General features: G+C 40.8%; 1 protein-coding gene across 7 annotated transcripts in view; it reads right to left on the reverse strand.

Annotated features, from left to right (window-relative positions):
• Positions 1-11,587, reverse strand: part of PRPF40A (pre-mRNA processing factor 40 homolog A) — a 60,419-nt gene extending 48,832 nt beyond the window's left edge. For 2 of the 7 annotated variants that reach the window (XM_072789236.1, XM_072789235.1), the window contains exons 1-2: positions 11,017-11,307; positions 9,841-9,972 (exon numbers count right to left, since the gene is read on the reverse strand). In XM_072789236.1, coding sequence (XP_072645337.1) covers positions 9,841-9,972; positions 11,017-11,292 — 408 coding nt within the window. In that variant the 5' untranslated portion in view covers positions 11,293-11,307. Of the gene's footprint in view, positions 1-8,362; positions 8,443-9,840; positions 9,973-10,150; positions 10,393-11,016; positions 11,308-11,453 lie in introns of those variants that run through there. The other 5 variants (XM_072789237.1, XM_072789232.1, XM_072789233.1 and 2 more) reach the window with 5 other exon arrangements.
• Positions 11,588-11,660: the final 73 nt, after the last annotated feature.

Genomic DNA, 11,660 nt, shown 5'->3' on the forward strand with positions numbered 1-11,660 from the left:
CCACATAATAGCAGTATAAAATGTAATTTCAAGTTGAAATTACATGAAACTTCGTAAGACGGTGATCAAATCCCACTTAAAAAACAACGGACAAAACCCAAAACCAAAACCACAACCCCTTACAACATAGTAAGAATTGACCAGAACAGGCCAGTGACATTTAAAGCAAACAACCTTTAAAAATCATTAAAGAGCAGAGTTTGATAGAATTCTCTCAATTGTTCTTCCCACATTTCAAATTTTAAAACATCTCAAAAATCTGCCTTTAGCCTAAAAATTGTGGAACTGGTCATAGAATGAGATTTAGGGCACCGGGGATTTTTGTTGTTGTTGCTGTTTTTTAAAAAAAAACAAAACAGCTGTTTTATCACTTTCTGCTACCAGAGTCACTTAATTTTTAACTAAGAACACCTAAGTTTTTTGCAAATAGACTTTTATAGGTTTCAAATAAAAAGATGATGAAGAGTCAATGTTGATTTTGTAGCAAAAATTGAAGCAGAGGAGACAATGCTCTGGAACACACTCGCCAAACTCCAGTTTTGAGGGAGTCCCACCAGTGCTTCTCTTCATCCAGTCTGAGGACTAACCCCAAAGGGACCACACTTGTCAAGACTGAAGTGTGTCCAAATACCAGGACAATGAAACACTGTGGCATAAAGTCTTCCCCAGATATAAAACCTGAGTCTGGGGGTCTTTGCACCTTTAACTCCCCAAATTCTGAGGTTGGCATTCTCTATTTCAAAATAGAGTTTTACATTTATGGAAATACGTGAATGAGATATCGTGTTAAACAAAAATTTAAGTTCTCCCTAAATATCTCTATAAATTCTGAGGGGTATGAAACCAAAGAACAAAAACATAAATATGGAAAATGCTATATTTTCATGAGAAGTTATTGTAAGAATCGACAAATTAAGAGCTCTTCCAGAGGTCTGAGCATCACCAAAAAACGTGTTTCTCAAAGCCTGAAGAATCTACTTTGTGGAAATGTTATAATTTCTTTTTAATTAATTCTAGGATAAATATAATATGGGGATATAGGTTTCAACCAATCTGAATTCAACAAGGATGCTGTGTTGATTTAGGCCAGTCACTTGACAGCACCATCAATATGAAACCATTGAAAGTTCCTAAGTTTTCCATTATTATTTTAATAACAAACTAATCCAGGTGGCAAGCTAACGAGATCTGTGTTCAAATCCGCAGAAGTGACTTTCCCCTTCCTCTGCCCAATAATCAAAGTTGAGGCATTCAAAAGTTATTTTGTCATCCCTCCCAGCATGGTAGGTTTACTTCTTGCTTCACGTTGAAGGGAATAGACCCTTGGTCTCCCAGTTTTATCTGCAGAGTATTTTAGACTTCTCATTAGGTTTTTTTTCTTCTCACTAAGGGCACACAATATAATGGAGTGTCTTATCACTGATGACATCATAAGTTCAATGAAAATGAGTCCTTGGTTCCAAATAGTTAAAGGAACAAATTCTTAACATAGTTGCTACAATGATGCCACTATAAATTCCAATTGCCACATCACTCTTAAAGCTACAAAGTGTTAATCCATATAAGCTTAATGAGAAGCACACTATAAAATCAAAGCCATGTAGAGCTTTAGAAATTTCCATTTAAGCTACTCTGGCAAATATATTGTTACAAATTTTTAGGAAACAGGAGAAAATGGGAAAGATAAAAACACATGTAAGACAAAAGCTAAACTGTCTAAAATACAATATATTTGAATTTTACAGACACTTTGGCAGTTTTTAAAACCAAAAAAAAAAAAAAAAATTCAGCTATACCGTTTGGTAAATTTCATTCCTAAATGGCCAACCATTTGTATATGTGTACTACCTAAAAATTTTTCAATGTGTACTTCTGTTCTTTTAATGATATTAAGCTCAATTATCAAGATGCCTTCAGAAGAAATACAGGTATCGATAAAAAACAAGTAGAAACTAGAAAGCACTGCACAGTTGGCTCATTCTTAGTATCTCAATTTAGAAAGTTCCTAACGTTAGATAAGACAAGCCTGCTTCACTTTTCATTATTTTTAAAACTAAAGGTAAAGTAATAAAAGCAATTGTTAATTCTACAACACATTATATTGTAAAAAACATAAAACTAAATTAGCCTAATTCTTTCACGATATCAAAACAAAAGTGAAAATCTTCACACAGTGAAAATCTTTCACACTTCAAAAGTTCTTTTCTTCATAATTATTTCCTGAAGTTTTTCCTGCTGGAAAGAAATCACACAAACTAAGCATCTTGTGTTTAAATATGAACTTTTAAATTTGGTTGATTTTTAAAAACCATTCTTTCTGCAAATCTTAAGTTGCAAATTATCTAAAAAGTCGGATTCTTGCCTAACTTGGTTCCTTTTAATATGTTTAAGTCAAATTCCACAAATACACAGAAGCTATTAAGTCTAGTATTTAAAAACCACTTTTACATCACTAACTTACCTTATGAATGAATGCCAACCCTCTTCAGACTCAGAAGGATCAAATTCAGTTAAGGTATATCAACTTCTCAAAGTTACATACAAAGACAGTGATAGCAATAATTCCTTCTAACACAGATTAAGTATTACAATCATATTTCCTGAAACCATAAAAAAAAAAAACTATATGCAAAAGAACAAGTTAATAGTTTAAATTATTAATGATACTTAGCCCATTGCCTCTTAGTAAACCCCCAATTTTTTAAATGAGGAAGAAAATATAAAGAGAAACAGACTCAAAAACTTAAATATAAATAAAAACTATCATTTTAATAAATTAATTTTAATTTTTAAAAAACTCAACGTAGGGATCCCTGGGTGGCACAGCGGTTTGGCGCCTGCCTTTGGCCCAGGGCGCGATCCTGGAGACCCGGGATCGAATCCCACATCGGGCTCCCGGTGCATGGAGCCTGCTTCTCCCTCTGCCTGTGTCTCTGCCTCTCTCTCTCTCTGTGTGTGACTATCATAAATAAATTAAAAAAAAGAAAAAAGAAAAAACTCAACGTATTAGGGATATATATACAAACAGTGATGTCTCAAGTCACACAGAATTAGACTTTAAAACTTCCTCTAAAGAGTCGTCTAAGCCTTCTTTTGAATGTAAGCCCTCTAGGACACAAGTATGGAGGGACATAAGACTGTCAATATCCCCTACTCCGAGTCCTTTAAGCTAGATTCAGTTTTAGATCTATTTAAATCATTATATGTTGTTTATATGAAACTCAGCTTTTTAGTTTCTTCTCACTATCAGGAACCTTTAGAACAAGGAGCATGTCTCATTTATGTACATATTACCAGGGTACAGGACAGATACATGGACGTAGCAGAAACTCAAATGCTTCGAAGAGACAATTTTATGACCAGTTCTTGTTTCCACATAGACGAAAAAATTTTCTATTGTATTTAATATATCCTAATAAATATGTAATAACCTTGAAATTACTGAAAAATCACCTTTCCGAGGAATAACCATTGTCTTGTAGCACATGGCCAAGGAAACTATACCAAAGCCCATGTTTTTGGACAGAAACTTAATGCTCATTCATTAATCAAAAGATAAAGTCTTAACCCAAACAGAAGATCAGGTCCTAATGAGTAAAATTATATTTGTATTGTAGTGAGAACTTTGTAAGTCTAAGATAAACAAGTTTTAAGGGGGGAAAAAAAAAAATCAAAGCTGTAGATAAAGCAAACTATATTTCAACTCAGAACAGTCCTCTCTTGCTGACATGTTTAGTCCTTCAAAACATATAGCTACCAGCATCACTCAGATCTGGAAAAGACTCAGATTTCCACTTTAAGTACACGGTATCAAGTAAAAAAGAAGCAATTAGAAGCAGTTTTTCCTTAAAGCCCATTATGCAAAACACCATTATCTTTAGTACTACCAGTACTACAATTAACTTTTCTTTAATAAGAGGAATGTCTAATTACTTCTAGAGAAAGAAAAGAAATATAAAAGATTCATCTCCATAAAACTTCCAAATGTCTACAAATATCATGACAGCCAAATCACAGCAGTTACAAGATAAAAAAAAGTAAAGTTCAGCCAGGCACGTGAGGGAATACCAGGCATAGGAGGGAATAAGGTACGTATCAGTGTAAGATATATACATTTTTCTCTTTTTTTTAAGATTTTATTTATTTATTCATGAGTGACAGAGAGAGAGGCAGAGACACAGGCAAAGGGAAAAGCAGCTCCCTGCAGGGAGCCCGATGTGGGACTTGATCCAGGGACTCCAGCATCACGCCCTGGGCTGAAGGCAGGCGCTTAACCGCTGAGCCACCCCAGGGATCCCCGTTTTTCATCTTAACACCACAGCCAAGAGACTTAAATGCCTACCGACTAAAAGTAATATGAAGGTATAGAAAAAGTAAGAATGAAAGACCAACAACTTCTAGACAAGACAGTAATCTACTCACTCCAAAAATCATTGCAACTTAGCCTTATCATCTCTAGTTAAAAAACAAATACCCCAGTAGAGAGCTATGGGATATACTCAGGTACCTTTACTAGCTACTGATTCAGTTTTATGAGGATTTTAAGTCACATCATCAACATTTCTAACAAACCCAATTAAAAATCAACCTGTTAAGCTGTTGAGATTTGTTCTCTTTCCTTTTTAATCCTGTTACTTAATGAATACATTCACTGCACTCTTTAAATGCTTCATCATACCTGTTAATACTAATTTCGATGTTGCCTCTTCCTCCTAAAGACCAGACTAAATTGAAAAACAGCTTCAATACAATATTTCTCACAAAATGGTAATTCCATGCGACATTAATTCCATGCAATGTGCTAGACAAAGCAAAATAAACATGTAACGGGGGGGGGGGGGGGGGGGGGGGGGAAGGGGAGCCTGGGGAAGATGGCTAAAAAAAGCCCCACAATCAAGAAACACTGAGAAAAATAGTTTTAAAAGGCTTCTGCAAGACTTCCCAGCAGCTTTAGGAAACACTGTGTCCTGTGAATCTCAAAGGAGAGGAGTACACTCCATTCTTCCACACTTACATTGTCTTCTAACATCTCTCCAAATACTCTCCATACTCAGAAACATTACTCTAGCTAAAGTTTTTAAATAGATGAGTTCATATGTAACTGAAATGCTACCTAAAAAAAAAAATAGTATCATTAGTAAATCTATCAACATCTAACTATATACACAGCCGAGAAGTTATACAAGCACCTAGGTCTGGGTCGATCTATTTTTTAAAAAATACTTGCCTGGGTAACATAAATGCACACAGAAAGTTACTGAGATTCAAGATTTTTTTTTTCTTTTTTTTGAGATTCAAGATTATGAACAAATAACCTAATGGGAAAAAAGCCTTTTTGTCACTTACTAATGCCCAATTCAATGGCATGGATTCTGTAAATGCCCAAAATAAAGGTCACTTAAAAGTAACAGGAACAAATTAACTGGTCAAAATCAGTCAGATAAATCTAAGATACCAACACTTTGGATTTCTCTGGAAGGCCTATATTCCAAATCATCATTTTCCCTGAGGGTATGCAAAACTTTGTGGTAAAACTTCTTTAAAAAAGACCATCACTAAAATCAAACAGATAGAAACATAGTTGTCTATTATTTAAAAATAAATGGAAATACGTACTTTTGCTTTATTCACCAAAAAATATTACATTTTATCTTCCATTTTTATCAAATGAAAAAACTAGAGAGACAAACACTAAAAATAAGAATTAAGTTGTAACAGTGTAAAGTCACAAGTAACCACTGAAAATAGTCACATGTAACATCTATCTTCATGGCCTATAATGTGGGAAAGAATATGTTTTTGTTTCATTCATTCAACAAGTATTTTACTGAGCATCCATGCTGTGCTGAGAACTGTGCTCAGCACCTGTGGACTTCTTAAAAAGTACAAAACATAGGCCCTGCCCTCTAAGAGCTTACAGTCTATTACATGCTGGAAAGAGCAAATACACCATAAAACAAAAATAAATCCCAAATAAGTGCAACAGAGTTACAGGCAAATTACATAGGATTTTATTTTAATAATTTGAAGGGAAAGTGTATGTTGGGCAAAGTTATTGCTGAGGATCTCCGGAGGAAGGCAAAACTTGAAATGGTAGAACTTAGGTAAGTAAAGGAAAGTTCATGGTGGCAGTGAGCTGTGGACAGGAGGACACGAACAGCATGAGTTCAGTCATGAACTGATACAATCACTCAAGATAGAGAAAACAGCCTGGGTTCAAATTAGGGAGCGAGAAGGCATGCAGCTCAGACTCATGCACTAAGTTGGACCTGGGAGATTCTTGAAAGTTATAAAGTGTGGAATTTAGACATTAGACCATAGGTACAGAAAAGCACTGGAGGCTCTTGGGCAAGGAGACAACATGCTGAACTCTAAAAGAATCTGAGGGGGGAGGCCTGAAGCAAGAAAACCAGCTCAAAACTTGTCAAGAGTATCCTGGGCATGGCAGTATATACTACTTGGGTCCAGATGGCAGCAGGAATAGACTCAAGATCTGTTAAAGCCTGCCTTACTCAATGTAAGAACAAGAAAATCAAACTCATTTGTGAAAAGCATTCATTTACAAACTTACTGAACAAAGGCAAAAAGAGTACTGAATAATTAGAATTAGGGAGGCATTACTAAAGAATTTTGTTTTTATGTACATATCAACCCATAAAATCTCATACATATCACCTACTCTTCTCATCTAATGACCTGAATTGAAGCATAGGTTGTTAGAGCTGAAAGAGACCTTACGGCTTTTACTCCACTTTTCTCATTAAAAGAAAAATTAAAAATGAAAAAAACAAAGAGCCAACTAGGAGGACTTTCTTAGGATTTTAGTGAGGGCAAAATCACCTGTGATAAAGGTAGGACTTGCATGTCCTTTGTGTAGAAAGTACAACAAAAATTTGTAAGAGGTGAGAACATTTTAAAAGAAAAACATTACTGACCATATAAGTGGAAAATGGCCTCACATACAATCACATCTTAAGGCAAATCTCTACTGCAAATTTTTGAGTATTCCCACCAAGTAGGGAAAATATTACTAACGGTTTTTTTAACCAGTGATAAAGCATTATTTAATTTCCATATTAAAGTCCATGCAACTTTCACAGTCCCTTCCAACTATAAGAGTGTATAATCCTGTAAAACCAGGACAACTTTCCCATATGAAGTTAACGTACAGTAAGAAGCAAATGTAACCTATGTTATAGATAATTGAGATGAAATCTCTTTTTCAGTAGTAACAGATTCAACCTGAATTCTATAAAGGGCACTGTAGTCAATCTCCTGAATAAGTACAAAAAAAAAAAAAACCTTCAGAAAACCTAGTACTCTTTTAACCTAAATAACTTTTTCATTTGAAAAATTATGACTTCTGGCTCCTAAAGGTTGTTAATTCTGTCCAGTCTGCATATTATTTTACAAACAAGTTTTAAAATTTCCTGTTGTGCCCATATAACATTCCAAACACCAGAAGCACTTAGCGAGTAAGACTAGCACCAATTTTCATTTTCGGCTGGTCCCAGAATGAGATAGTAATGTGAAGTAGGCAACATACATGAAGGTTCCATCACCCTCAGGACCAAACTCTAAAAAATTTGTAAACTGACTTTTTAACTTTTTAAAATTGAACAGCAGAACCCTACCAACTTTGTGTCCCTGCACTGAACTGTGTCATTCACAGGCACCCTGCTGTCTCTCATGAACTTCTGACCATTAACACCTCTGAGTGAGTAGTCGTGAAAAAGATCCACTGTGCTGTCAACTTTTATTTTTAAGGTAGTTATTTACAGAGCTTTAAATTAGAATTCTAGATTACTTGAGTATTTAAATTATCCATGCCCTCCCAGTCTGTTACGAAAGCTCAAATAAAGAATTACTTTTACCAAGATTTGGGCCCCATTTAAGTTAAGAGATTAAGAAGACAAAAGAAGTATATAATTTTAAGGAAAAACAGTGGGGATTCTCTTGGGACCCTAAGAGCTGGACCCTTAAGTCGTTCATTCATTCTCCTAACAGGAGCTGACAGGGAGAGAGAGACTTTTAAACATCTAAATAGGTATACTTAAAGGTACATGGCATACACTGGTCTAGAAAAAAAAGAAGAAAATCTCAAGGTAAAATTAAGAGTATTTGAATGGATGTGTACCAAATATCAAGTAACCTTACTAGGAAGATGATCACTAATACAGCTAAAGAGAAAGGGCCATAAAACAAACTGTGACCAGCTTATGCCAATGAAATACACAAAAGTACTTAAAAAAAATAAATAAAATCTGCATTGTACTAGAAATGACTAGCTGGTGTCTTGGTTTGGTAGTGCAATAGCACCATTACAGCAAGGGTAAGCAGGTCAATCCCTTGCAAAACTTACCTTGATTGGCCCAATGGAAACAGAAGGCCCCAGAAAAGAGAGAAGCATCTGGCAGTAGCAAATTGTTTTATTTTATCTTTCTGTGGAAAGAAACTAATTTTAAATAAGAACCAGAGCATTTAAAGAATAAATATTTTTTAAAGCTCATTATCTAGTTAGAGCAGCTCTACTAAGAAAACCAGAAGAGCTCCTTGCTGCTTAGAGATGGAAAGAAACAGAAGAGGAATCAGAGTTGTTTCTCCATCATCTAAGGGAGTTTTAAAACTTGTGTTATTCCAGAACAACAGAATAAATGGTTCTTTTATTATTAAAAAAAAAAAACAAAAAAAAAAAAAACACTCAACTCCTACAGGCAGAATCTTTTGGGCCTGGTGTCTTTGAATATAGATTTTTATCAAAATTAAGGGCTATATTTCAAATTAAAAAGAAGAAAATCACTTGACATTAAGCCCTTCTACTCCTAAGGTTAAAAGAGAAAAGACACAAAGTAAGCTCCTTTCTCCACCACAATTTCACCAATAACTTAAAATATCAAGGCTTAACTGATTATCAACACAAACAGTATTAATTAGCAGAAAGACCATACCTAATTGACTGGCTTTCCAAAATATTTTACTAGCCTAAATTTTTGATGATTTATTGAGATACTCAAATGGAAAGAACTCAGCCACCAAAGAAAGAGTCTATGTATTACAGAACCTGACAGGGAGCATGAAATTATTCATGGTAACTGAACCTGTTACCTTTCTTGGATGCTTCTCTAGGAACTCAGTTCTACTGAATTCACTGAGTCAGCATTGAAACCTTTTGTTCCAAATCACTCCCACAAAATGTCCATTTACATTTATGCTGGAGATGAAAGGGACAGCTCAAAAGCAGGAGTGCAGAAGCAATGAGCATTTAAAACAAAACAAAAACCAAACAGTGTAAGTGGAAAATGAACCCCCTATATGGCACTATCCTATGAAGAATCAAATCAGAGTAGAACCTCCCTGCTCTACCCCCACCGAGTGCGCGCGCACGCGCGCGCGCACACACACACACACACACACACACGAGGAAATTATTTCAGGAATAAACTTTACTCTAAGGTAAAGGCCTAAGCAATTGCTATTTTTAGATTCTATGCATCTACGTGGTCCATAGACATAAAATACGTTGACCTATAAAATAATAATCACTCTTCAAACATTTAACTTCAATTGACATACTCGGAAAAATAAAGTCATGACGCTAAAAAGACTACATAAACAGCTACTTAAAAAGAGAACTCTTAGTTCTGCTGTGGTAGAAAATAAATCTTTAAAACAGAAGGCTTTTTCCTTACTTTCAAAATTTGATTAGACTTAGCATTTGACTTATTCGACAATATTATTTTGGCATAGACTAATCCTTAAATAACTGCAAGTATTGACCCAGGTTTTGAAAATCTTGACACAACGATAACCGAAGACAAAACGAAACAGGAGCATCCTTACTTGTCCCATTGGCGGCCCTCCCATAGGGGGCATCATTTGCGGCATCATTCCGTGAGGTACAGGAGGCATGTTGGCTCTCTGGCCCATGGGGTGCATGCCCATCGGGGCATAATGCATGCCAGGGTGGCCCATCTGGAAAACAAGGGACACGTGAGAGCGAGCAAGGGACGATGAACGCTTCTCAAAAAACTGATCGCACAAGCCGGCTACGCGCACAGAGTGGCTCAGCGTCAGGCCAACTGGGACCCCATCACCGGGTTGCCTCGTACTTTGTTTTCTTAAACAAAATGCACCTCCCACCGGAACTTACACGGGCTCGCCACCGGCCGAATCGCAAAGTAATCGGAGAAAAAATTAAAATAATCACTGGGCAAAGAGAACACAGATTTCATTTCCGCAGCAGGCCGCTGCAGCGCGTTAACAGCCGGCGCCGCGCAGGAGCAGGTCCGGGGAGCCACGACTTTGTTGTTCCTCACGGGTACGAGGTAGCCAGCGCCCGAACAGGGGCCGTTCCCGGGCCGGCTCCACGCTGACTTCACGCTTTGACGCGAGGGTTCGCCGACTTCCCCGTGAGGAGCGCGGCCTCCGGGAGAGGCGAGCGAGGCCAGGGTCCCCAAGGACGCCCGACGCCGAGCGCGGGTGCGTCCCGCAGAACCCGCACCGCAGAGCACGCTCCTCGGCTCAGGGAGGACCCTCCCCGGGGCGGCCCGGAGCCCGGCGCAGGCCGCTCACTCCCCTGAGGAAGCCCTCCGCGGGCGGGGGCGCGGGCGCGGGCGCGGGCCGGCCCGGCTCTCCGGGGCTCCCCCGCCCGAGGCCCGAGGCCCAGCGCCGCCGCCGCCGCCGCCGCCGCCGCCGCCGCCGCCGCCCAGGCCGAGGCCGAGGCCCAGCCGCGGGGACGTCCGGGTTCGCCTCCGCGCCCCCGCGCCGCGCCCCGCCCCAGCCCCGGAGCCCGCCGCCCCGAGCGCCGCCGCGCGCTCCCGGCCTCTGCCCCTCGGGACCGGCGGCCGGCCTCTGACTCCGCGTCTCATTGTGCCGCTTCGCCCCGCTCCGCCGACGCCTCGCCGCGGGCCGTCTCCTCGGGGGGCCGCCGGGAGGGGCCCGGGCGCTGCGGCCCGACAGCCCCCGCTCCCCGTCCCCGGGACCCCGCGCCGGAGGGCGGCTCGCCGCCTCACTCACCATGAGGCCTCCACGCTCGGCTCCCGTCCCCGGCCTCATCGTCGGGCTCAGACTGCTCCGCCGGCGGCCACTGCCGCTGCACATACCAACAAGCAGCGATCTGAGTGGCTGGCGCCCGCCGGGGCCAAAGGTTAAAGGCTGCCCTGCGCTGCGGGGCGGGACCAGCGGGGCCAACAGGCTGACGGGCTTCCCCGCTGTCCAATCAGAGTGCGCCTCCGACACGCAGCTCTGCGGCGATTGGCCCCCAGCCTCAGCCTCGCTCGGCGTCGCCTGCATGGAGGGGGGAGGGGGACGGAGGAAGTTTCTGCGCCTCCGCCGGGAAAACTCCACCAACTTTCCCCGGGGGAGGGAGCTCAGACCGCCTCACCCCGCAGGGGGCGGGGCAGTGCGCCTGCCACCTTCACCCCCTCCGCCCGAGTTCCGTACGCCCCACCAACCTGAGGCTGCCCGGGAGGGGGGGTACGCGGCTCGTAGCGGTAGCGGGGCCGGGGCGGGGCGCGCGCTGCCCGCGGAGGAGGAGGGGCGGGGAGGAGGCGAGGGTTCGAGCTCCGTACGCACCAGCTGGAGAGCCCGCGCCGGGGCGGAGGGGGCGGGGCGGAGGCGTGTCGGACGGCGGGGAGGCAAGTTGTGATAGGGGCGGGGAG

Source organism: Canis lupus, chromosome 20, assembly GCF_048164855.1.
Source record: "Canis lupus baileyi chromosome 20, mCanLup2.hap1, whole genome shotgun sequence".
Taxonomy (NCBI): domain Eukaryota; kingdom Metazoa; phylum Chordata; class Mammalia; order Carnivora; family Canidae; genus Canis; species Canis lupus.